At 47.4% G+C, this 27728-nt stretch overlaps 1 protein-coding gene across 2 annotated transcripts in view; it reads left to right on the forward strand.

Moving 5' to 3' along the window:
- MDN1 (midasin AAA ATPase 1) overlaps positions 1–27728 on the forward strand; it is a 765271-nt gene that overhangs the window by 317792 nt on the left and 419751 nt on the right. For both annotated transcript variants that reach the window (XM_029595415.1, XM_029595414.1), the window contains exons 41-43: positions 699–788; positions 1470–1733; positions 23893–24163. In XM_029595415.1, the coding sequence (XP_029451275.1) occupies positions 699–788; positions 1470–1733; positions 23893–24163 (625 nt within the window). The remainder of the gene's footprint in view (positions 1–698; positions 789–1469; positions 1734–23892; positions 24164–27728) is intronic.

Genomic DNA, 27728 nt, shown 5'->3' on the forward strand with positions numbered 1-27728 from the left:
CTCCATCTGCTGACCAGGGGAGCGTTACCCGTAAGTGATTTCTCCAATTAATCTGGTAGTGACCTGCAACAGGGTAATTGAACTATTGATAAGGGGGCAATACTGTGTTTTAGATAAACAGCGGATTGATTTTTAATGTGGAAATGTCTCTTGCCTATAAATCAAAAGATGAGCTAGGGCTGGGTGGAAAGGAGGGAAAGGCAATCGCAAGCTCTAAGCTATTTCCTATCTTTTGGCTTGCTTTTTATAATACACATACACTAAATAATATACCTCAATACTTTTCTCTCCCCAAAACTTTTTAAGTTAAGGTAAATTTTATTAATGTTTCCTGTTCTAACACAATTGCAAGTTTTTGAGCGCGAGATGAATTGTAAGACATTTTAAAGTTCTCAAAAACAAATCCACGGTTTCAAGCTCTTTTCAAGAAGAAAAAAAGAAACACAAATTGATACAAATGCATTTAACATGCATAGTTTTGAAGTAGCATGTTTCAACCAAAACATAAATGTCAGTGCAAGGCAAAATTTTGTTTAAAAAAAAAAAACTTTAAAAGGTTAATTTCTTTTAAGAGATGCCAATTATCCTAAGACTGGCTCTGTCCATTCCTTTTGTAGCATTCATCTTGAAGTATTTCTGCTGCCTGTAAAATATGCCTATAGAGTTCAGTTGTGACCAGTCTGTTTAATTTCCTTTAGATTCTTTCCGTGTTCAGGGAAGTGTTTGGCTCAAGTTCTAGCCCGTATGTGGGAACACGTCAGTTTCATATCACGCCATACAGTCTTCAGGTAAGAGAGAGAGAGTACAAACTTGCCAGTCAGCAATATGATTCCTCCTACCAGTGGGATCCTGGTGAGCTTTACAATTGTAGAAATTCAGGTGTTTGTGAGGGATGTATTTAACAGCCTTACATGTATATAATCCTTCCCTCCTTTACCTTTTTCTTTTGTCATCCCCCTTTAATCTTATACCCCATCACTCCTTTTTCCTCCCCTATAATTCTCCCTTGATACTATAATAAATTGTACTATTTCATCTAATCTATATAATATTATCTTTATATATCTAAATTTATCTGATAACCTGTTTTTTTTGTTAATGCATTTAACTGTTCTAATGTATAGTTTTTCAGTTGTATTCATACTGTTTTATGTACAATGCAATTGCGTATTTTTCGTTCTCTGTACACCAACGTGATATCTCTGAGCGGTGGTATATAAAAACCAATAAATAAATAAATAAATGTCACAGGCTCTACACTGCATGACCACTTCTTAAGAAGAGGTGAACAAATGTTTACCCAAGTAAACCGAGGAACAGGAAGTTAGGTGATGCTCTTGGGGGGGAGGGGGGCTTATATTGAACTCTAATCTCCAAGCATAAAGGCCACACTTCGTCCCTACTTGTCAGCTTTTTCTTTGCCAAGGTAAGGAAGATGTGTGTGAACTGTTGTCTTTATTCCGTTTCAGATTGGCTATTCTGTCCTTTCTCGCGGCATCTGTGCGCCTCCTGTCTCATGTGGGCAGCTCGCTGTCTTGCACCACTCCCTGCAATCGCTGGAGACTATCATGAAATGTGTCCAGATGGGTTGGATGGTAATCCTGGTGGGACCTGCGGCTGTTGGCAAGACCAGCCTAATTCAGCTGCTGGCTCTCTTGACGGGCCATAAGTTAAAGGTCTTGACAATGAACAGTGCGATGGATACCACTGAACTTTTGGGAGGCTTTGAGCAGGTAACTACCATTTCACCATTTTCATCATTATAGCCATACATGGGGGTAAAGGAGGCAAACATTTTTTTTCATTTTCTGTTGTAAAGTAGCATAGAAGTTGCAATTTAAAGAAATGTTAACATGTAGACTCCAGTCAGTAGAGCTGATAAGCAAACTAATATTTTGAAGCATGCTGGTAGCAGAGTAGCACAAATCTGATCAGCAGTGACAAAAAAAAATTAATTTGACCCTGAATTTTAATCAGATGGCCATAAGACTACAGAGGGATTTCTACTGCTCTTTTTGGTAGTAGTTCTACATTAAATTGGAAGATATCTAGACGACTTTGAAATCTAACAAAGCATGGTCCACAGCACAGGAAGCCAATAGGCCTCAGTCATTCCATAATGCTATGCTGTGGTGCTGAAGGTGATCGCAGTGGGAATTTGTGGGTAGCACTTGTCTGCACCAAAAGCCTTATAAATGTGTATCCTAGAGGAGAGAGGGGGTGAAATAGAATCAGTTACCTCAAATATATAAGTAATGCAAAGGAGGCAAACATTATTTAGTTAGAAAGGTAGATCTAGAAACAGATCATGGTGTGAAGTTCAAAGTGAGGTAGACCGTGTAATATTGTGAAATATTTCTTCACAGACAGGGGTGATGGAAATGTAGAACAGTCTTCCAGTGGGTGGTGGTGGAGGCAGAAGCAATAATTCAGAAAGGCCTGGATAAGCACAACAACTCTTTAGATGTAAAGACATTAAGCGAAAACCTAGAGATCAAGGGGGGGTATAACGTAAGAAATAAATGGGGCAGATTGTATGGGCCTTATGGCTCTTAACTACCACCATACTCTGCCTGAACATTCTTAATTGCAGAGTCCATCTTGTCTTACCATTCTTCTTTCCGATAGCAGTACCATGGAGACTTTTATTCTCTGTCAATAAGCAGGGCTGAATTAGTCATGACATGCGGGTGACGTCGTCCTGGTGTTCCAAATAGATCCATATCTGTAGCTCTGTAAAGTTTTACCACTGAACATACATGGGATTCCCACCTGCGTACTCGCTCATTAGTCCTTCAGTTTTTTTTTCTGATCTGCACAGATGTGTGCCTTCTGTGTAATTTATACTTTCCTAATTGTCTTTACCAGACTAGTCCAAACACATGGGCTTTTCTCCCCTACCTGCATATGGAGATAGAATGAAAGCTTTGCTGGAAACAGCCTTATAAGGGACTGTCACTTGCCTTTTCTCAGTATTTCTCAGTCTCCAAAAAGATGGTAGATGTGCACTATCGCTGAGAGCAGCAGGGTGGTGATTGGATCCTCCCCCTCTAATTGAGAAGGGATAAGCGAGGGGGGGGGGGGGGGTCAGCGACCCTCGTTTCTGGCTGAGACCTAATGCTGGAGAGGGACTGAAAACCAGTGGTGCTGGTTCCCTCTTTGCCCCTCCTCTCCTTCCCCTCTTTCTGCGTGCCCTGGTCTTTGGAACCTGTGGCTGTCAGAAGACTTCTGGTCAGGAAAGTACCTGTTTTCCATTTGAGGGTTTTGGGGGATTCTCCTGTTAATTTGTGGTTCTGTCCGGTGTATCTCTTAAAGGGAACATTAAAAAAAAAAAAAAAAGGCAGTCTCTGAGAGCAGCTGCATTGGCAGTGCAGCACAGCCTTGAGGTAGAGAGCCATGTTTGGATGCTCCCACAGTGTGGGGGGACAGGTCATGTACTTGATAGAACTCCGGGGTAAGTTTTTTATAGGAAATTTTGGTCCCTCATTGTTCCCGTGTAGTGCAGGCAATATGGTAGCCGCCATGGCAGTGTTCTTTTATTGGGGCTTTTTCAGAGCTGTAACTAGTGATGTGAGGGTAACTGAGAAGAGCCCCAGGAGTATGGTAAATGCTCGACTAAGCACTGCTCTATTGGAGTTTCTTCTATGGGGAGAGGGAGGAAGAAGGGCTGTATCCCTCCAATGGAGCCATGTTAGAAACAGCTCCGATCAACACTGCTGATAGTGCAAAGGCTTCTAAGGCACTTCCAGTGTTGTGCCCAATAATATAGACCTTGGAAGGTAGGATGTGATGCAGGAGCGTTTTTCACTAGATTTTTGTAGTTTTAATGCATCAAGCTTATTTAATTAAGCACAGTGCGGCCAAAAAGAAATCTGAGGTGTTGGAGGGTTCCTCTGCTCATTCTCCAGTGGCGCCTTTATTCCCTTCCTCCACTTCCACTGGTAGCGAGGACAATATAGAAGGGACTCTGTTCAGGCACATCTTATCCTCTCTGTTCTATTTTGGCCCAAGCAAGTGAGGTTCTCTTCCCTCAGGTTGCCAAGTCACCCACCTATTCCCTGGGTCACAAGCTGGCTCTATTAATTCAAGAGGAAGATGCTGTCTTTTATCTGAACATACCCACTCTACTTGACAGCATGGATGTTGAGTGCTTGATAGTCTTCTCATTGTCACTATGTAAAGAGTTTGAGGATGATGTGATTTCAGCCAGGAAGCAGTCCAGCAGAAAAGCTTACAATTTTTTTTAAATTGAAGCATTTTTCATCTTGGTGTCATGCAGGCTCTTTGAACCCTTTTGCCTGTCCTCCAAAAATAAAACAAAAAACTACTTTAGTATTTGTTCTTCCTCTCCTCTTTGTGCCTCAGTATGTTGTCTATCATAGTGCCACTGTATATCTATCGAGCAAGAAACAGCTCTAGCAGACATATTGTGTATGTGCAGAGTTGCAGCTGTGTTGCCCAAGAAATATTGCCAGCAGGGAGAACAGACAACCAGATAAAAGGGACTCATGATGCCAAAACCACAGATGCCATGATAAGGCTGAACTCAGATACAAGAGAGAGAACATGGGAACAGAAAAGACACTAATGTTGGAGCAATAGTGGGCTAGGGAGAAAAAGATTCAGCTGTCATGATGTGCTGAGATAAGAGGAAGCTGGTAAACAGAGAGAAAATCCCTATATAAGCAACTAATGTGTGCAGGCAGAGAACTGAAAGAGTTCGCCAGTGAATATCAGGTCAGTCATTTCTCTCCTTCCCAGTATTCTCTTTATTTTGCATACCAATAAAATGATTCTAACCTGAGTACCGTGATTATTTGTAAACAGGGATAAGTACTGTAAGAAGCCTTCATATCTGTGCCATTGATACTTACCATTCTCGAATGGAAAGCCAATCTCCATCCATCCATCCTCTGGTATCAAAGTTCATGAAGGGTTTGTGGCCTACATAACCTCTGGTTGCAAAGCCATCAGTGCCATAAGATATTGGTCTTCGTGCAACTGATGAAACCTTGCTGTGAGCCATTGGAGTCTGTCTTTTTTTTTTTTTTAATTCCTGTTCATACCCAGATCAGTCCACACAGGTGGGTTTTGCATCCCTACTAGCAGATGCAAGGCAAAGAACAAAAGTTTTCATACACTGCTGCATATCCTGCAGTCCCTCAGTATTTATCTGTCTCCAGCAGATGGTAGAGGTGCAAACCTGCAGTTCTGACTGAGTTAAATTTCGGAGATAATGAAGGGTGTTTTATTTTTTGACTTCAAGAGATTGGATTAGCTCCCTGAAGTGTTAGGGTCCTTTGTGGACAATCCCTCGGGTTGAGCCGGGTGACTGGGGGTGGAAGGGGTTGGAAATTCCTGTCTGTTGGAGGCCTTGATAATCGGGACTGGCTCCCTGTTTGCTGCCTCCGTCTCCTCCTGCCAGCCGCTGTTCATGTGAGTACCATTTTGTTCATGTAAATTAAGCTTAGAAAAAAACAGAAGATAAAGTAAAGGGGAAACAGAGAGCAGGAATTCCTAGGATGGGAGATTGTCTGTGGCTCGGTGACTGGGTCAGTCGGCCAGCGGGAGCTGCTGGGGCCCGCAGGAGGAAGAGGTAGAGGAGTCTGCAGCTTGTTAGTTTTCCCAGGCGGGGAAAATCTTGTGTGAGGTAAGGTCTGCTCGCGTGTCACTCGGTCTGCCTTGATCTGCCACACGCTGCTCAGGCTGACCCGATCACATGGATCAGCATGGCAGCCAAATGGTGGGGGCCACATTGCGTTTTGTTTCTGCATGGTCAATTACGCCTAAGCTGTGCATAGCTGCTTGCAAGGCCTGCGAGCTCTGGTCAGCCCACCTTAATTCCCATTCTCTCCTCACAGGCTGTGCATCAGATGAGGAGGGAATCTCTGCGGGCGGCTCAAAGGAGAATATAAGAACATAAGAAATTGCCATACTGGTTCAGGTCAAGGGTCCATCAAGCCCAGCATCCTGTTTACAACAGTGGCTAAACCAGGCTACAAGAACCTGGTAAATACCCAAACACTAAGAAGATCCCATGCTACTGATGCCAGTAATAGCAGAAGCCATTCCCTAAGTCAACTTGATTAATAGCAGTTAATGGACTTCTCCAAGAATGTATCCAAACCATTTTTAAACCCAGCTACACTATCTGCACGAACCACATCCTCTGGCAACAAATTCCAGAGCTTAATTGTGCGTTGAGTGAGAGAATTTTCTTTGATTAGTTTTAAAGTACTACTTGCTAACTTCATGGAGTGTCCCCTAGTACTCCTGATCTTCAGGGGCTTCGGCTGTAGCCTTGGGGGGGGGGGGAGGGTGTGCTGCTGTTTTAGTTGCACCCATGGGGGATTGCATCCAGAGGACTCCACTCCGCCGGGAGCACAGAGGTTCCCTTCCTCCCCTCTCCCCTGTGGTGCAGGGGGCTTGGGGGAAGCAGGCTTGGATGATAGTCTGCTTAAGCAGGGGACCAAGGATCTGGATGAGTTTTTTCTGGAGATAGGCTCTGAGCAACAGGAGGACATTCTGGCTAGGAAGGGTGCAGGAGAGAAGAGATCCAGAGAGTCTGTCAAATGTCCTTTCCAAGAGGCCCAAGGATGGTGCCTGCGGGAGGTTTAGGAGATCTACTTAAGTGCCTGGGGTTGCAGCGTCAGAATCCTGATCCAGATGAGGGTTCCGTGACAGAAGGGGATTACATTCAGGTGTTATAAGAATTGGGGGCTAAAATGACTCAGGAAGAGTGACAATGAGGGAATGAAATCTGGTCCTGGATGGGCTGCATGGTCATCCCTGAAGTGGGACTTCCCAGAAGCAGGCTTGAAGGTCAGTAGGGCTATGGCGAAGCTTTATCCTTTGGAGGAGAACCTGGATCGCCTAAAGATTCCTAAGGTGGATGCGGCAGTCTCAGCGATGAACCCAGTTGCGAGTTCGGCCGCTCTGAAAGATAAGAACATGCCATACTGGGTCAGACCAAGGGTCCATCAAGTCCAGCATCCTGTCTCCAACAGTGGCTAATCCAGGCCATAGGAACTTGGCAAGTACCCAAAAACTAAGTCTATGCCATGTTACTGTTGCTAGTAATGGCAGTGGCTATTTTCTAAGTCAACTTAATTTTTGAATTCTTTATTTTTCAATTTCCCTGTACGTACCAGGATCAGTCCAGGACACCTGGGTTGTGACTCCGCACCAGTAGATGGAGACAGACTAAAACTTGTGGGCGGAGCCATATATGCCCCTGTGCCAGTCACAGCCCCTCAGTCTTACTCTGTCTCCAGTAGATGGTGCAGGTTTGGTCACAGCCCTGGTTCCCTGGGAGTTTTAGTGGTCAGGGTTAATTGGTTTAGTTTTCTAAAACAAGGAACTTTTTTGAAGTTAAGGATTCTTTCTATTTTTGGTATCCCGCTGGTCCTGCCTCCCAGGGGGGTTGCAAGGTTCTGAGGGGACCATCCCCCCCTGGTTGAGGCCGCTGCTAGTGTTGAGGACCCGCCTTTTGTAGTAGCGTTGGGGGTGACACCGGGGAGCCCGGTTCACTCACTCCCCACTGGAACAGAAGCCTCAGGACCGAGGACAGCGGCAGCAGTTTCAAAAAAAAAAAAAAAAAAAAGGTTTGTTTTATTTTTGCTGCGGCTCCTTTTGTTTAAGTGCCGGCTCTCCGTTCCTTCGGGGGGGGGGGGGGGCTGCTGTTTGGCGCGCATCCGCTTCGTTTTAATTTAATTAATTAAATTAATTTAATTTTTCTTTCACCTCACTCGCGCGGCTCGCGGCATGCCGAGAGGCTCTGTTTGCCGCGCCTGCGGCTCGGCCCGCGCGCAGCTGTCTATGGATGAAATTTGCTCTGTGTGTGTTTCGGGCGGCGAGGGTCCGTCCGGGGGCCCGGGCGCCGCGATCGCTGGCGCGCGAATCTTCTGTCTCTGCTGGCCCGGGGGACCCGTTCCCGCTCAGCGCGGGAGTGGCGGCCATTTTAGCTGCAGGCAGGGAAACCACGAGGGAGGCAGCTGGAGATGGCGGCGTGCCTCCCGCGCTTTCCCCGCAGCAGCGGCCCGCGGGGGGTGCCCCCAGGGGAGCTGGATCTCCCGCGCGCTCTGGTTCAGAAGAGTCCAGTTCCGGGTCGTCTTACTCGTCGGATTTCACGCTTTTGTTGCCCAAAATTTTAAAATGTAAGCGGCGAAGTAAATCAAAGAAGTCAGGTGCAGCGAAGGGATCTGGCAAGTCAGCCAGAGCCCGGAAGAGGAAGTCCACGGGCCCTGATGGGGGCGCCGTACGACGCAGCCGGCCCTTGCGGGATGCCCTGCAGGACACGGACTCCAGCTCCTCTTCTCCAGGGGAGGATGACCCGGCCGAGGAGCCCCTGGGGGGGGGGGGGTTGATGGTGCGCCGGATGAAGGTCCTTCTCAGCTGGCGGCGGGAAAAGGTAACCCGGCCGTTGAGGGGGACGACCCTAAGGTGGTCCGCTTGTTCCGTAGGGAGGAACTGTCCCCTCTTATCCCGGCTATACTCCAGGAGCTGGGGGTGGAAGCACCTGCGGTGGTTCCCAGACAAGGAGCTAATATGGACCCAGTGCTGCTGGTGGCGTTTCCGTTCATTTTCACGGCTTCGGACATCCTGTTCCGGGAGTGGGGAACTCCGGAGTTGGGCCTAAAGGTGAGCAAGGCCATGGATAGGCTCTACCCGTTGTCTGAAGAGGCACTGGAACTGCTCCGTCTACCGAAGGTGGATTCGGCGGTGTCCGCCGTGACGAAGAGGTCGACGATTCCTGTTACGGGAGCCACGGCTCTCAAGGATATGCAGGACAGGAAGCTGGAGGTACAGCTGAAGAAAATTTTTGAGGTGTCCGCTCTAGGGGTCCGTGCAGCCATCTGTACTAATTTCGCTATGCGGGCCAGCCTGCGCTGGGCGCAGAATCTGCAGGCTAACGCAGGTCTCTCGGAAGGGGAGGCCAGGCAAGCTGATCAGCTTGAGGCGGCGATTGCTTATAGGGCTGATGCTCTCCATGATCTCCTTCGTACCTCGGCTAGATCCATGGTTTTCGGCGGTGTCGGCTCCTCTGGCTTCGCAACTGGGCGGCGGACGGATCATCCAAGGCCCATCTAGGGGCCCTGCCGTTCAAAGGAAAGTTGTTGTTTGGCAAGGAGTTGGATGAGTTAATGTTGTCCCTCGGTGAGAATCGGGCATTTCGGCTGCCGGAGGATCGGTCTAGGTCTCGGTCTTCTTTCTCGGGCCGCTCCCGCTTCCGCGGCGGCAGGAAATCCCGTCCGCAGAGGGCCGCTGGCTCTTCTTACCGTTCGGGGCCCTCACGGTCGTCCTCTTGGTCCCAGTCCTTTCGAGGGAAAAGATTCGGCCGTCAGGGGGGAGCCCCGGGGGGCGCGGGGCCAAAATCCTCCCAATGAGATGCGGCCGGTCCATCCCTCGCAGCAGCTGCGGTCGTTCGTCCCAAACGTGGGAGCTCGGCTGCAGTTGTTTGCCGAGGAATGGGCCAAAATAACGTCGGACCAGTGGGTCCTCGACGTGATAAATCACGGTTATGCGTTAGATTTTGCACGGACCCCATTCGACAAGTTCCTGGTGTCGCCATGCAAGTGCCCCATAAAGCACGCAGCGGTAAGGGGAACCCTCCAACGCCTGCAATCCTTAGGGGCGATTTTCCCCGTGCCCATAGGGCAGCGGGGCCTCGGCCGTTACTCCATTTACTTCATCGTGCCAAAGAAGGACGGCACCGCAAGGCCCATTTTGGATCTGAAAGGTGTAAACAGATGCCTTCGCATTCCGCGCTTCAAAATGGAGACAATTCGGTCGGTAATTGCCTCGGTCCGGCCCGGCGAATGCCTGGCATCCCTGGATCTCACGGAGGCGTACCTTCACATCGGCATCCAGCCGTCCTACCATCGGTTCCTCAGGTTCTGTATCCTGGGCCGACATTATCAGTTCCGAGCGCTCCCTTCGGCCTGGCCACGGCTCCCCGGACATTCCCCAAGGTGATGGTGGTGGTCGCAGCTCAGCTTCGGAGGGAGGGGTTGCTGGTACACCCCTACTTGGACGATTGGCTGATTCAAGCCAAATCCGAGACCCAGTGCCGGCAGGTAGTCAACAGGGTTCTCGCCCTCTTGCAATCCCTGGGATGGGTGGTGAACCTCAGCAAGAGTCACCTAGTTCCCATTCAGTCTCTGGAGTACCTGGGGGCCCTGTTCGATACCAGGAAGGGCAAAGTGTTCCTGTCTATGGACAGGGTTCGACAGCTTCAGGGTCAGGTACGTCGATTGTTGTCTCTTCGGCTCCCACTGGTCTCCGATTATCTGACTGTTTTGGGTTCTATGGCTTCAACTCTAGCATTGGTCCCTTGGGCTTTTGCTCATCTGCGTCCTTTGCAATCAGCGTTGCTTTCCCGTTGGAAGCCGGTGTCGGAGGAGTTTCATCTGCCCCTCCTAGTGCCCAACTGGACGGTGGTAACCATGGATGCCAGTCTCTTCGGCTGGGGAGCAGTCTGCCTGGGCAGGTCAGTACAGGGCAGGTGGCCCTTGACCCAGACTCAGTGGTCCATCAATAGTCTGGAGACCCGGGCAGTGCGTCTGGCCCTACAGTCCTTTCTGCCGCTGCTACGGGGAAAGGCGGTTCGAGTGTTGTCAGACAATGCCACCACCGTATCCAACATCAATCGTCAGGGGGGAACGAGAAGTCCTCTCGTGGCAAAAGAGGCGCAGCTCTTGCTAGCTTGGGCAGAGCGCAATCTCAGCGACCTAGCAGCGTCCCACATTGCCGGAGTCGACAACGTTCAGGCGGATTTTCTCAGCCGTCATCTGGATCCCGGAGAGTGGGAACTGGCGCCGGAGGTTTTTCATCTCATCTGCCAAAAGTGGGGGACGCCTCATATGGACCTCATGGCTACCTGGCAGAATGCCAAGGCGCCCAGGTTTTACAGCCGTCGGAGAGAGAGAGGGGCCGAAGGCGTCGATGCGTTGGTCCTTCCTTGGCCGACGAATGTCTTGCTATACGTGTTCCCTCCTTGGCCGATCGGCAAGATTCTTCGGCGCATCGAATTGCAAACGGCGCGTGTAATCCTGGTAGCGCCAGAATGGCCGCGGCGACCGTGGTTCGCAGACCTCATCCCGTTGTCGATAGCGTCTCCCCTTCGCCTCCAGGGGTTTCCGGGCCTCCTCCGTCAAGGCCCCGTTTGTTCGGCGGATGCGGATCACTTCTGTCTCGCGGCATGGCTTTTTGAAAGGCAGCGCTTGAAAGGCAGCGCTTGAAGAGGAAAGGTTATTCGGATGCGGTAGTCGCTACGTTGTTGCGGGCCAGAAAGCAGTCTACCTCTATGGCTTATGTTCGTGTCTGGGTAGTCTTCGATGAATGGTGCGCGGAGCGCAATGTGGATCCTACCGCGGCTCCTGTATCCGATATGCTATCTTTTCTGCAGGCCGGCTTGGCTAAAGGCCTATCTTACAGTACCCTGAGGGTCCAGGTGGCGGCTCTTGGGTGTCTGAGGGGCAAGGGGCACACGGGCTCCTTGGCTCTGCATCCCGATGTGGCGCGTTTTCTCAGGGGGGCTAAACATCTTCGTCCTCCACTACGCCATCCCTGTCTGTCCTGGATTCTTAATTGGGTACTCTCCGCGTTGTGCTCGTCTCCTTTTGAGCCCATTAAACGGGCAACTCTCAAGGATCTTACGTTAAAGGTGGTTTTCCTTGTCGCGATTACGTCAGCGCGACGTGTCTCGGAGTTACAGGCGTTGTCCTGTAGGGAACCGTTTTTACGGATATCGGACTCTGGAGTCTCCTTACGGACGGTGCCTTCTTTCTTGCCCAAGGTGGTTTCGGCTTTCCACCTTGATCAGTCGGTTGAGCTTCCAGCTTTTCCCATCCAGGATGAGTCACTGCCACAGAGACATGAGTTGCAGAGGTTGGATGTCCGGAGGGCGATCCTTCGCTATCTGGAGGTCACCAATCCGTTCAGATTGACGGATCATCTTTTGTTTTGTTCTCAGGTCCAAAGCGTGGGGGTGCGGCTTCCCAGACTACTATCGCACGATGGCTCAAGGAGGCCATTGGTTCGGCGTACATAGTTCGAGGAAAGTCTGTGCCGAAGGGTCTCTGGGCACATTCCACCCGCTCTCACGCTGCTTCCTGGGCAGAGTCTGCTCAAGTATCATCGTTACATACTTTTACACGACACTACCGGCTGGATGTTCAGGATCCCAGTGCCGGGGGTTTTGGAGAGAGGGTACTCCGTGCGGGACTCTCAGCTTCCCACCCTCGGTAAGTTGGCTCTGGTACATCCCAGGTGTCCTGGACTGATCCTGGTACGTACAGGGAAAGGAAAATTAGTTTCTTACCTGATAATTTTCGTTCCTGTAGTACCAAGGATCAGTCCAGGATCCCGCCCAAGCTGCTCTGAAGAAACGGAGAGTCCGCTCGTTGTGTTGTTTGGTTGCTGTTCTGTTTTCTCGTTTTGAGGGGGATAGGTTCTGTAGTTAGTTTTCCTGTCCTATGCTACTTTGACATTACGTAAGACTGAGGGGCTGTGACTGGCACAGGGGCATATATGGCTCCGCCCACAAGTTTTAGTCTGTCTCCATCTACTGGTGCGGAGTCACAACCCAGGTGTCCTGGACTGATCCTTGGTACTACAGGAACGAAAATTATCAGGTAAGAAACTAATTTTCCTTTCACTGATTATAATAAAGTATGTATCATATAATCAAATAACCAAAATTTCATTTACTCAATATGTACCTTTAAAATCAGTATATAGCAATTATTCAATTAGAAATTGTAAGACATTGAATCAATTATTGAGCGAATTAAAGTAGGAAATTAGTTATCACACTCTTATTTTAAGGAAAGAAAATGCAACAGTTTATATTACTTGCTCTCAAACATTTGCTGCTTTTTGGGGGTGCGCATCTAGAAATGTCTTTAATGGAGCTACTTCATAAAAGAGAGATTTTTTTGTCTTCATACCATATTTCACATTTGCATGGGTATTGAAGGTAACATTTTATCCCTCAAGAGAGTATATCACTTTTCAAACTGAGAAATTCTCTTCTCCTTAATTGTGTTACTCTTGATAGGTCTGGATACATCCAGGTCTGTTAACCATGAATGAAACTTTTGTACCCTATTACGTAAAAAACTCAAAACAATATCCCTTTCTAATGGAAATATGAAAGAGACAGTTTCCCTTTCTATTATCTGTCTCAGCTGACATTTCTAGGATTTCTGACAGGTTCATGGATAGCTCCTGCTGCTTGTCTCTTTTTGATGTTTTTTTTTGGAATATAATAAATTTTTGCCAAAGCAGAAATTGCCTGCTCTGGCATTTTCAAAATTTGCTTTAAATAATCCTTAAACATTTCTTTAGGCGCTATAGTTCTTAAAAAGGGAAAATTCAGTATTCTTAAATTAGAATATCTAAGATTATTCTCCATATATTAAAATCTTTTTTCATACGAAATTTCTGACTTAACTAAGTTCTTTTGAATATCTTTCACTTTATGTAATCTTTCATCATATTTGTCCAATTTTTTATTAGTGGCTACTACTTTTTCTACTTCAGTAACTTTTTATTGAGTATCAGTATGTATTTTCATTAAGTTAAGAGCAGTCTCAAGAGACTTAATTGCAGCCCATATAGTATCCATGGTAACCTCAGATGTCCCAGAAGGAATAATTAACTCCGTTATAGACTTATCCTCCTCAACACCCCCAACATTAATATTCTCTGTCCCATCTCCCAGGTTAATAATCTCATTTGACACAAAAGCCAAAGATTCATTATTTCTTTTAGATGATGGTGGGGTAGGAGTATTGGGAGCCCCGGGGCTCAGAGAGATAGCTTCGGCCGGGGAGACTGACTCTCGCTCCAAGTCTGTCTCTCCAATGGCCCTGTCCACCGGGTTACTTTCTGTTGCAGTCACAAAAAAGGAAGAAATCTGGGGTTGGGTTAGACCAGACATGGGAGACGACTCTATAGCCTCCCTTATGCGGGCCTTCCGCTTTCTATGAGGCAAAACGGTCTTTAAATATATTTATCCTTTCTTGTGACACACTTTCAAATTCAATGCCTTACGATGGAGGTCAAGAGAGATATAAATTTATATACTTACAAATCGCTTTAGAATATTGAGAAGCGAAACAGAGAAAACCGGGTCAACTTTTCAAAACAAAGCCATGCGCCGTAGGGGGGTCTGGTTTAAAGCTCACAGGGCCCTCCCCCAAATGATGTCAGCGGCAGCAAATGGTGTTTCCTCAGCTGGAAGGTCCAAGGTAATTTTTCAGGTAAAATGTTCCGTCGGGGCAAGATATTTCTCACCCGTCTCTTTCTCTCGTTCGGGCCTCCTAAATCAACTTAATAGCAGGTAATAGACTTCCCCTCCAAGAACATCCAATCCTTTTTTAAACCCAGCTACATTAACTGCACTAACCACATCCCCTGGCAACAAATTCCAGAGTTTAATTGTGCATTGAGTGAAAAAAAACTTTCTCCGATTAGTTTTAAATGTACCACATGCTAACTTTATGGAGTGCCCCCTAGTCCTTCTATAATCCAAAAGAGTAAATAACCGATTCACATTTACCTGTCCTAGACACCTCATGATTTTAAACACCTCTATCATATCCCCCCTCAGTCGTCTCCTCTCCAAGCTGAACAGTCCTAACCTCTTTAGTCTTTCTTCATAGGGGAGCTGTTCCATCCCCTTTATCATTTTTGTCACCCTTCTCTGTACCTTCTCCATTGCAACTACATCTTTTTTGAGATTCGCCGACCAGAATTGTACACAGTATTCAAGGTGCAGTCTCACCATGGAGCAATATAGAGGCATTGACATTTTCCGATTTATTCATCATTCCCTTTCTAATAATTCCCAACATTCTGTTTGCTTTTTTGACTGCCGCAGCACACTGAACAGACTATTTCAATGTGTTATCCACTATGACGCCTAGATCTTTCTTGGTTGGTAGCTCCTAATATGGAACCTAACATTGTGTAACTATAGCATGGGTTATTTTTCCCTATATGCATCACCTTGCACTTATCCACATTAAATTTAATCTGCCATTTGGATGCCCAATTTTCCAGTCTCAGCAGGTCTTCCTGCAATTTATCACAATCTGTGTGTGATTTAACTACCCTGAATAATTTTGTATCATTTGCAAATTTGATTACCACATTTATCACATTCCTTTCCAGATCATTTATAAATATATTGAAAAGCACGGGTCCCAATACAGATCCCTGATGCACTCCACTACCCTCTCCACTGAGAAAATTGTCCATTTAATTCCTGTCTATTAGCCAGTTTGTAATCCACGAAAGGACATCGCCACCTATCCCATGACTTTTTACTTTTCCTAGAAGCCTCTCATGAAGAACTTTGTCAAACGCCTTCTGAAAATCCAAATACACTACATCTACCGGTTCACCTTTATCTACATGTTTATTAACCCCCCCCCCCCCACAAAAAAGTGAAGCAGATTTGTGAGGCAAGACTTGCCTTGGGAAAAGCCATGTTGACTTTGTTCCATTAAGCCATTTTTTTCTATATGTTCTGTGATTTTGATATTAGAATACTTTCCACTATTTTTCCTGACACTGAAGTCAGGCTAACTGGTCTGTAGTTTCCCAGATTGCCCCTGGAGACCTTTTTAAATATTGGGGTTACATTAGCCACCCTCCAGTCTTCAGTAACAATGGATGATTTTAATGATTGGCTACAAATTTGTACTAATAGTTCTGAAAATTCATTTTTTAGTTCCTTCAGAACCCTGGGGTGTATACCATCCGGTCCAGGTGATTTACTACTCTTCAGTTTGTCAATCAGGCCTACCACATCTTGGTTCACTGTGATTTCGTTCAGTCCATCTGAATCATTACCCATGAAAACCTTCTCCAGAATGGGTATCTCCCCAGCATCCTCTTCAGTAAACACCGAACCAAAGATATCGTTTAATCTTTCCGCTATGGCCTTATCTTCTCTAAGTGCCCCTTTAATCCCTCGATCATCTAACAGTCCAACTGATTCCCTCACAGGCTTTCTGCTTCGGATATATTTTAAAACGTTTTACTGCGAGTTTTTGCCTCTACGGCAAACTTCTTTTCAAATTCTCTCTTAGCTTGTCTTATCAATGTCTTACATTTAACTTGCCAACACTTATGCATTAGCCTATTTTCTTCTGTTGGATCCTTCTTCCAATTTTTGAATGAAGATCTTTTGGCTAAAATAGCTTCTTTCACCTCACCTTTTAACCATGCCGTAATCGTTTTGCCTTCCTTCCACCTTTCTTAGTGTGGAATACATCTGGACTGTGCTTCTAGGATGGTACTTTTTAACCATGTCCATGCCTCTTGCACACTTTTTACCTTTGTAGCTGCTCCTTTCAGTTTTTTTCTAACTATTTTTCTCATTTTATCAAAGTTTTCCTTTTTGAAAGTTTAGCACGAGAGCCATGGATTTGCTTACTGTCCCCCTTCCAGTCATTAATTTCATTCCTGACCCTTTCATTCCTGACCCTTTCTCCTTCATTCCCGCTCCACTTTGTTCCCCACCCCGTTTTGCCCTGATACTAGATAAAGTTGTGCATTCACAGTTATTTTTTACACTATTTTATCATCTATTATTAGCTAAATAAGTTGTTCTTGATACCATATGTAACTGTTCTAATGTTTTATGGAATTCAGCTATTATTATATTGTTATATGTACACGCAACTGCGTATTTTTGTTCTATGTACACGCAACTGCGTATTTTTGTTCTATGTGCACCGACGTGATATCTTTGATGAGCGGCGGTATATAAAAACCAATAAATAAATAAATAAATAAATAATTCAGATTTGATCACTATTGCCAAGCGGCCCCACCACCGTTACCTCTTACCAAATCCTGTGCTCCACTGAGAATTAGATCTAAAATGGCTCCCTCTCTCATCTGTTCCTGAACCAATTGCTCCATAAAACTGTCATTTATTCCATCCAGGAACTTTTTCTAGCATGTCCCGATGATACATTTACCCAGTCAATATTACGCTGTTTCGTAAGGACACTGACCGGAATACACTTTTACAATATCAGTTGCCATCCCCGCGCGTTACGTGATAACATCCCCATGGGGCAGTTTTTACGACTGCGCCGCCTGTGTTCTACCCGCCCAGAATTTTTGACGCAAGCTCATATCATGTTCAACCGATTTCTGGAACGTGGCTATCCTCACAGGGTGATAAAAAGAGCTTTTAAAAGGGCACTCTACACCAATCGTAACTGGCTATTTGTCCCAGGGTCCAGCTCAGAAGATGAGACTAACAATTGCATACTTCCATTTTCGATTATGGGAAGAACCATTGCCTCGATGATAAGACGTCATTGGGATGCCCTTGCGCTGACAGACCTTTTACACAGTCCCCTGCGCTTCACTTATAAGCGCGGGAAAAATTTGCGTGACCGATTAGTCCATACTTTTTCATATGGTGAAGCTTCCTATAGACAGGGCACACATGGCCCATGTGGTCACTGCACCATGTGCAGCCACACGGAAAGAACCTTGGGCTTTATACATCCCAGCACTGGGCGACTGTTTAAACTTCGGTCGGCATCTGATTGTCTCACCAAAGGCGTGGTATACATCGTGAAGTGCCCCTGTCCTCTACTCTATGTAGGCAAAACGACACATATGTTAAAAACCCGTATGATAGAACATTGTTCTAACATTCGCCTACACAGAGTAGATGAACCCCTGGTCTCGCATTGGATTGAATGTGGTCACTCCATCTCTGATCTCTGCTTCACGGTCATCGAGGTGGTGAGCCGCCCCTCCCGGGGTGGTGACTACCCCTCGGTCCTTGGTCGCCGGGAGCAGAGATGGATCTTTACGTTGAATACTGTGGTCCCTCAGGGTCTCAACAGAGAAATTGAATGGAACCTCTTTTATTAGTTATGCTGTCGGGATGGATCCACTGAGACTTGCTACTTTTGACAGTTCTCGCGAGAGCTGCCGCGTTCGCGCCCTTTCCCATGTTTAAATAGCTTACACCTGTGAGAGCTTGCGCGCTCCGGGTATCGTCTTAGAGGTATGTACATGTTTGATATGTTTTTACTATGTAGCCACTTTCACCACTATTCTGACTTAGATTTGCTTTTATACTTTAGATTCAAATATACCCCTGGTCCTCCCCGATGCAGCCTAGCGAAACACGGGACCGTGTCGGGGGACCTGTTTAAATGCTCAGCTTTGAACTCATGGAGTTGCCAGTATAAATATTGCTATTCTTCGATGTTGGAACCATTAAAGTACACCTGAGAATTGGTGATTTAACATTTATCCTGCACCAGTGTCTTGTGTTACTTGCTTATGTGCAAGGGTTTTGCTTCTTCTGTATCTGGATTTGAGCCGAAGTACCGAAGCATACAGGTTCTCCTGTTTGAATTGGCGACAGCTCCCCGCGTCTTCACTAGAGTAATGGTGGTAGTAGCTGCGGCTCTCAGGCGGGAGGGGATTTTGGTTCATCCCTATCCGGACGATTGGCTCCTCCGCGCAAAGTCGGAGGAGCTTTACAGGGCAGCGGTTCAGTCGGTAGTGGACCGGCTTCAATCCCTTGGTTGGGTCATCATTTTTGCAAGAGCCAATTAGTCCCATCCCAGGTGCTGAACTTCTTGGGTGCTCGATTCGACACATCGGTCTGCAAGGTCTTTCTCTCACAGGAGCGAATTGACAAGTTAATGGCACAGATCCGGCGGCTGTATCTCAGGCGCTTATGACGTCTACTCTAGAGTTAGTCCCTTGGGCCTTTGCTCATACGGGACCCTTGCAGAGGGCATTACTTTCTCATTGGGACCTGTGGTCGGAAGAGTTCCAGATCAGATTGTCGCTCTTGGAACCTGCCAGGTCCAGTCTCCAGTGGTGGTTGATTCCAGCCCACGTGCAGCGTGGGATGGACCTGGAGGAGCCCCAGTGGGGTGATTGTGACTACAGACACCAGCCTCTCCAGCTGGGTTGCAGTTTGCCAGTTGAGGGCAGCACAGGGCCGATGGACAGAGCAGCAGGCGAAATGGTCCATAAATCGCTTGGAAACCAGGGCAGTATGTCTGGCGTTGCACAGTTTTCTCCCCTTGGTCAGCCGTCGATTAGTGCGAGTATTGTCAGACAATGCAACAACGGTGGCTTACATCAATCATCAAGGGGGAACCAGAAGTCGTCCAGTGGCATTGGAGGCTGACCGGCTAATGCTCTGGGCGGAACACCATCTAGTCCATCTAGCAGCTTCTCACATAGCCGGGGTTGACAACGTTCAGGCAGATTTTCTCAGTCACCAGCATCTAGATCCCGGAGTGTGTGAACTTTCCGAGGAGGCGATGCATCTCGTGACTCTTCGGTGGAGAGTTCCTCGCCTGGACCTAATGGCGACTCAGAGAAATGCGAAGGCAGCTCGGTTCTTTAGTCGCAGGAGGGAACACGGGGCAGAAGGTGTCGATGCTCTGGTCCTGCCGTGGCCTCGTGACATTCTGCTATATGTCTTTCCTCCCTGGCCGTTGGTGGGTAAAGTCTTGCGAAGGATAGAGGCTCACACAGGCTCAGTCGTTCTCGTGGCTCCGGAGTGGCCACGGCGACCGTGGTTTGCAGATCTGATCAACTTAGCGGTGGACGGTCCTCTTTGGCTTGGGAATCTTCTTCGTCAAGGTCCAGTATTTTTCGATCAAGTGGATCGCTTTTGTCTAGCGTCTTCACTTATGAGAGGCGGCAGTTGAGGAAGAAAGGCTATAAGGATTCTGTTATTTCCACCCTGCTGCAGGCACGAAAAACGTCTACTTCACTCACCTATGTTTGAGTCTGGAAGATTTTCGATTCCCGGTGTAGCGAGTTGAATATGTCCCCGGACGTGCATCAATTGTCCATATTCTGGCGTTCTTACAGGAGGGTCTGAAGAAAGGCTTGGCATGCAGTTCTCTCAGGGTTCAAGTTTTGGCCCTGGGATGTTTGTGGGGAAAGATTGACGGGGCATCCTTGGCTTCTCATTCGGATGTAACGTGTTTCCTGAGAGGTGCTAATCATTTGAAACCCCCGGCTCGTCCAGTGTGTCCTTCTTGGAGTTTGAATCTGCTTCTCTGTGGCTTGTGCGGTCTTCCGTTTGAGCCTTTGAAACAGGCCACCTTGAAAGACTTGACACTTAAGGCGATTTTCCTGGTGGCTATCACTTCGGCACGGCGCATCTCTGAGCTTCAAGCGTTGTCCTGTAGGGAGCCTTTTCTCAGGATTTCGGATTCAGGGGTGTCCCTTAGGATGGTGCCCTCCTTTCTACTGAAGATCGTGTCTGAGTTTCATTTGAATCAGACCGTGGAATGATTCAAATGCCTTCACGGATTTTGATCGGAATTCGTCTCAGGCTCGCAACTTGCAAAGATTAGATGTGCTGCGGATTCTGCTTCACTATCTGGAGGTCACTAATGCTTTTCGTTTGTCTGATCATCTGTTTGTCTTAAGGAGTGGTCCTAAGAAAGGACATAAGGCAACTAAAGCCACTATTGCCTGATGGTTGATGGAAGCCTTAACTTTGACATATATGTCTTGAGCGTGCAGTACGAGATGGTTTGAAAACGCATTCAATTCGATCTCAGGCGGTGTCTTGGGCGGAGAGTCAATTTGTTTCGCCGCAGGAAATTTGCAGAGCGGCTGCTTGGAAATCTTTACACACTTTTGCTAAGCATTACCGTTTGGACATCTGTGCTCTGGATGGCGACTGTTTTGGACATAGTGTTCTTCAAGTGGGACTCTCCAGGTCCCACCCCATTTAGGGCAGCTTGGGTACATCCCAGCAGTCTGGACTGATCCTGGTACATACAGGGAAAGGAAAATTGGTTCTTACCTGCTAATTTTCATTCCAGTAGTACCAAAGATCAGTCCAGACGCCTGCCCATGGAATCTGGAGAGCCCGTTCGGTATCGTTTTCATTCTGCAGAATATTCTCAAGTGGACAGCATTCACGATGCATATAGAAGTACTCCCTCCATGTACATAAGTTCCAGAAGTGTTGCAGTTTTTTCATTAAGTGGTTTGATTATAGCCATTGGTTCTTATGTTGAGGTTATGATATTTCATTCTGCTATGGTATGGGTTATACTGAAGGATCGCAGGTGGCACACTAGTGTAAGAGGGGGGTGGCTTTCAGCTTTTTTCTCTGACTCCATCTGCTGGAAGGGGAGACACAACCCAGTGGTTTGGACTGATCCTTCGTACTACAGGAACGAAAATTAGCAGGTAAGAACCAATTTTCCTATCTCCACTATGCTTCAGGCTAGGTGGCCTTCTATGACTATGATGTATGTCGGGGTGTGGAAAGTGTTTGAGTCCTGGTGTTTTCAACAAAGCCTGGACCCTCTGTCGGTTGGAGTCTCTCACATTTTGTCCTTTCTGCAACAGGGCTTGTCCAAACGTTTAACTTATGGTTCATTCTGTGTTCAGGTTTTGTCCTTGGGTTGTCTTAGGGACAAATTGTGAGGAAGGCCTTTGGCCTCTTATCTTGATCTAATTTGCTTCCTGAAGGGGGGTTAAGCATTTGCAGCCTCAGAGTTGAAAGGTGTCTGATTTGGAACCTGAACTTACTTTTGCGGTTCTCTGTGGGGCGCCTTTTGAGCCTTTACAGCGAGCTTTTTTTTGAAGGACTTGACATTGAAGACAGTTGTTCTGGTTGCCATAAGTTCAGCCAGGCGGATTTCCAAGCTTCAGATGCTGTCTTGTCTGGATCCTTTTTTTGTGTATTGCGGATGACAGGGTGTCGGTGTGTACGGTTCCCTCCTTTTTGCCAAAAGTAGTGTTTTCTTTCTGTGTGAATCAGACAAGCTTCCGTCGTGGTCTTGAGCTCTTCATCTTCTGGATGTGCGTTGCACTCTGTTGCGTTATTTGAAGGTCACTAATAGCTTTCAGCAGTTGGATCTTCTCTTTGTGTTCAGTGGAATGAAGAAAGAAGAGAAGCTTCTAAGGCTACAATTTCTAGATGGCTGAAGGAGACCATTGGCTTGGCCTATATGTGAAAGGGTTGCAAAATCCCAATGGGCCTCAAAGCGCATTAGACTATAGCACAGGCTACCTCTTAGGCAGTATGTCAGTTGGTGTCTCCGCAAGAGATATATATGGCCCCGGTGTGGTCCTTGCTTCATACTTTCACCAAACATTACCAGTTGGATGATCAGGCGCAGGAGGATGCAACCTTCGGTGAAAGTGTGTTAAAAACCGTTTTTTGGGTTCCCGTCCAGTATAGGGGTGCTTGGGTACATCCCACTTGTCTGGACTGATCTGGGTATGAACAGGAAAGGAAGCTTGGTTCTTACCTGCTTCGTTCCTGTAATACCACAGATCAAGTGCAGAGACCTGTCCCGTTTGCTGCCAAAAGACTGAATTTCCTGATAGTTGGTCAACTATGTTTCAAAGATTTTTGCAGATTGTAAATGTTGATTTAATTGGTTAGACGTTTTGTTCTCTGGAAGTATGAGAGGCTCCAATTCAGAGGGTTCCAACCCCAAGTTGCTTGTTCTTCCTTGAAAAGGTTTAGGGACTAATCTTTGGCTTGGGTCAATATTGAGAGACTGGAGGTGGCACATTCAGATATGTAGCAGTGCCTCAAAAGGTTTTGTTCTCTGCCTCCATCTGTTGGTAGGGATGCAAAACCCAGTTGTCTGGACTGATCTGTGGTATTACAGAATGAAAATTAGCTGGTATGAACCAATTTTCCTTTGCTCTACTTTGGCTATAAGAGTCAGTGGAGGTACAAGCTTTAGATTATTGTTCCCATACCCACAGCTTTTCCACAACAGGATGATGCTCTGCGCTCACCCTAACTTTCTGCCTAAAGTGGTTTCTGCATTTTATTTTAATCACTCCACATTTTTGCCCACGATCTTTCCAACTCCTCATGCACATAAAGGGATTTGGTCCTCTATTCTTTGGACTGTGATAGGGCCTTGGCCTTTTTATCTTAAGAGAACGAGCATCAGACTTCTCAGCTTTTTTGATTCCTGCAATCCCAACAGAATGGGAGTAGCTATTGCCAAGCACATGTTCAACTGGCTAGCAGACTGTATTGCACATTGCTATGCTCTGGCTGGCCTCCAGGTCACAGACCCTATCATGGCTACCTCAGTGACTCACCTAAGAGCCATGTCCATTGAAGATATTTTCACAGTTGCAACTTGGTCGTTACTTCGCACTTTCACGTCTCATTACTATTTAGACAGTCTCTCAAGAAGGATAGTAGCTTTGGGAAAGAAGTTTTGCGCAGCTGTTCACCCAGTCGTCCATTCTCCTTGGGGGTCCAGGATGCTTTTTCAGTAAGTACTCCACCATACAGCCCTTGCTTTGGAACTCTCCACATGTCATGGCTAATTCAACCTTGCTTGTCAACAGAGAAAATAAGTTTTGCTTACTGTAATGGGATTCTTTGTAGATAGAATGATAAATTGAGCCATGTTTAATGCCTGCCTGCCTTCCTAGTGAGTTGACTACCCACCTAAAGCTAAACTGTGCAATCTTCTTAAGGGCTCATGAAGCAATGCACATTCAGGAACACTGTGCATGATCAGTGGTAAAATTTTACTGAGCTAGAGAGGTGGGTCTATTCAGTACTGTCAGATGTTACCTATGTGTCATGGCTAATTCATCCTTCTAAGGATAGCCACATTTATGGTAAGCAAACTTGATATCTCTAGTTTTACTCATCTTCTCACCATTAAGGATGCTGTTTGCTTGTCCTGTGCTTTCTTTAATCCCATTATTTTTGCTGCCACGACTGCCACTGGGAGGCTGTTGCATGCATCCACTGACCCTTCAATGAAGAGTTACTGATTTGTTACTCCTGGTTCTTCAAGAACTATTAGTGAAATGTGCTGCCTTATGGTAATTCTTCACCATTGTATGTTACAGGTTGACATCAATAGGCCCTGGCAATGTCTGATTGAGAAGGTGGAAAACACAGTGAGAGCGCTGCTGAGGGACAGTCTCCTGTCCACAGATGTGTCTCCAGATGAGATAGGGGTCTTCCTGCAGACCTGGAGCATGTTCATTATGGCCTGCAGGTCTGAAGCTCCGGGAGAAGGGGCTGGAGTTGTCTCCACAGTACTAATGAGCAAACTGGAGGGAGTCCTTAACCTTATTCAAAGACAGAACAACAAAATAAACACATTCTCAAAAGCAGGTATTCTATATGTAAAAACTATTGTTATAATCCTTTCCCTGTGTATTTAATTCTGGCTTGTATATAGTTTGTGTCAACGTAAAATCTGGATCAATGTCAAATCAAACAGCTGGGGATAGGCTAAACAGTATGATTGATACACAGAATATCGGTATACAAAATAATATAAATAAATGACATCTGGCATCAAAAGGGGCTTACTAAAAATGATTGAAGAAAATACTCTATACTTTACCACCCTGAGTCTAAAGCAATTGATTCTGCTGCCCAGCATACTTTTAACTCTGGATATAAACTTAAGATTTGTCAGCCTTCTGGGAATAGTGAAATACCTCTATTATTACTACCTGAGGAAACGCTCACTATCCACAGCTGGCCCCATACTCTGGAACGCGCTCCCTCTAGACCTTCGCCTCGAATCGTGCCACATTACTTTCAAAAAGAAACTAAAGACTTGGTTTTTTGCACAAGCTTTCCCAGGAATCTAAAAGCCGGAAGAAAACAATATCAGCCTGGCCTCTGACCCAACCCACCTTATGTACATTGTTTACTGTATTTTGTATATTTAGTTACCTCTATTTAGCTATTTATGCTTAATCTCTGTATCCTTTGCCAAGTTCCGCTGCCCCCCCCATATTATCTGTTATCTTGTTATCTTGTTGCAATGTAAACTGCCCACTGAGGCGTCAGTTTGAGTTCCTTGTAAACCGGTGTGATATGTATATTATACAGGAACATCGGTATATAAAAACTAAAAATAAATAAATAAATATTACCGGAATGTAATGTACTTTGAAGTACCTGAAAGGTGGAATATAAATAAACAAAATAAAAAATTTCCTAGCGTGTAGCAGATGGACTCAGGACCAATGGGTATAGTGTACTCCTCCTAGCAGTTGGAGATGGATCAGATTTCAATCTGACGTCAGCCCATAGTACATATACCCCTGCAGGAAGTGCAGCTCTTCAGTATTTTCCGTCTCCATAGCAGTTGGGGACTATCTACACGCTCTCACAGCGTTATAACCAAATCAAAGAAGAAAACCCAAATTTTAAAGAAGAAACCTACCTGAAGACGAGCCCCTCTCTCCTGCAGTGATACCCTCGTGTCCCTCCCCCAGTTGAGATTCCCGAGGTGATTTCCGTGGTCCCTCGGAAGTAAGCCTCGGTTCGGCGGCCGAATCGCGGCGAGGACCTAGCCCCCGATCCTCGGGCGCGGCTGAGAGGCAGTGGGTGCACCCTCGAGCGCGGCGGTGAAGGTATTTGCCCTCTCCCCCCGCAGCTGGAGACCGCCCGGGACGAAACCAGGAAGCGCCGAAGACAAGGTAAGGTAGAAATCTTCTGCTTGAATCCGGTCTCCAAGGATCGAGGAGGAACACAGGTCACCAACCGGGACCAGTGCCACCGGGTTGATCCGCCCTAGTAGGGCCAGACCCTGGCTATTTCCAAGGGTCTACCCACGTGGAAACTCTCAGAGGGGGTTGCCATATTGCCCGCGTGCTTGCCGTCGCCATCTTGGCCCTATTCGCCGCGCCGTTCGGCCCGAGCACATAATTCCGAGTTAGGCGCACAAAGCACTTGTGCGCATAGACTTACACGCATACAAAACCTTGCACGCATAAGTTACACGCACAGGGCCGGGCGCATAGCTTTGGCTGGACGCACAGCTGCACGCACAACTTACACGCTCATCTTAAGCGCACCGGAGTGCATAAGAGTTTACACACTGACAGCCATGACACCACCAGAAACAGGGATAAAGGCTCAAGTCCTCTGCCCAGCATGCCACATCAGAACCGCACAAAGCAAGGAGGCCGCCGCCCTGTGCATTCAGTGTGAGGAGGCCCTGGGAGATCCAGTTCAGGGCCAGTCCCACCCAGGGCTGAGTTCTAGCTCCTCAGGGGGTACCCCGGACCTAGCAGATCCCAGGGGGACCTCCCCACAGACGGGGACCCCCAAGGAACCAGCACCCCTCTGCTTGGACCCAGCGTCGATCTCATGGGTGGAGTTCTTCAAGGGGATTAACGCCTTTGTTCAAATACAAACTGAACTTCTGGCTGACCAGCCACATGCTCCACCGGAGGACCTTCATGCCCCAGGCCCTTCAAGACCTAGGCACAGGCTTCCACTATCCAGAAGCCTCACCTATGGGGACACGGACATCTCTGAGGAGGAAGCCGAACCCCTAGAAGAGGGGGAGCTCCCCCCAGGGACAGAGCCTCACAGAGCCATGAGACGCTTCTTCACAAAGGACGAGCTCCTGGACCTGGTCAACCAATGTCTGACGGAGCTCACTATCCCGGGCCCAGGTACTTCGGGGGGAACCTAAACTGACCCCCCTGCTGGAGGGTTTTCGCCAGATTTCTCGCCACTTCCCTCTGTTACAAGCAGCTGATTGTCCTGGAATGGAATGTTCCGGAGTCCACATTCAATGGGGGACGAGCCCTGGCAGCCCTGTGTACAGGGGGTACACAGGGCTGCCAGCAACCAAAGATCTTCTTGCATGCCCATGAGTTGATGCCATGGCATGTGCGGTCTCTAAGCGCACCACCATCCCAGTGGAGGGAGGAGCAGCGCTCAAGGATGCACATGACCGGCGTCTGGAATCCATCCTTAGTCGTTTGTCGTAGCCGCTATGTGTCTATAAATTGCGGCCTGCTGCACTGTGGTGACACGTGCCTGCTTATCACAAACCAGGAACAACAGCCCGGGAGAAGACATGGAACCAGCAGTATCATTCCTCGCGGACGCTGCCTCTGATCTAGTGCGCACAGCTGCCAGAGGCGTGTCATCTGCAGTGGCGCCCAGGAGGCAACTCTGGCTCCGAAGCTGGTAGGCTGACGCATCTTCCAAAACAAGGATGCCCATCAAAGGATCCCTCCTGTTCAGCAGCGAACTAGAGAAACTGGCCAACTAATGGGGCGAGTCCCCATTGCCGCGCCTGCCGGAGGATAAGACGAAGAGAAACCAGCGACCCTTCCCCAGGTCCTCCATGGGCAGAAGTTCACAGCGCTTAAATCCTTACAGGAGCAACTATCAAGCGCCCTACCCTACGGGCAGGAACCAGTCCTTTTGGAACAAGCACAACATGAGGGGAGCCAGCTCGGGTACGGGCCCCAGCCGCACCCCACAATGAGATTCAGCCGACCCGTCCAAGGGAAGAAGCCATAGGGGGCAAACTAGCCCTATTCTACCGCAGATGGGTTGAGATAACTTTGGACAAGTGGGTCCTAGCCATCATTTGGGAGGGGTATTACCTGGATTTTCTACGAACCCCTCCGGACAAGTTCGTGGAGACCCCCTGCCACAACCTCTTCAAGAGGGCGGCAGTGGAAACTACACTGTCCAGACTACTGGCCCTCGAGGCCATAACCCCAGTACCTCCACAAGAAATAAATACTGGACATTATTCCATTTATTTTATCGTCCCCAAGAAAGAGGGAGCATTCAGGCCCATTCTGGACCTCAAATCGGTCAACTGCCACCTGAGGATTCCCCGCTTCCGCATAGAAACCCTACGATCCGTTATAAGGGCGATACAACTGGGAGAGTTTTTCACATCCCT

The sequence above is a fragment of the Rhinatrema bivittatum genome, chromosome 3 (genome assembly GCF_901001135.1).
Source record: "Rhinatrema bivittatum chromosome 3, aRhiBiv1.1, whole genome shotgun sequence".
In the NCBI taxonomy this organism is placed as follows: Eukaryota; Metazoa; Chordata; class Amphibia; order Gymnophiona; family Rhinatrematidae; genus Rhinatrema; species Rhinatrema bivittatum.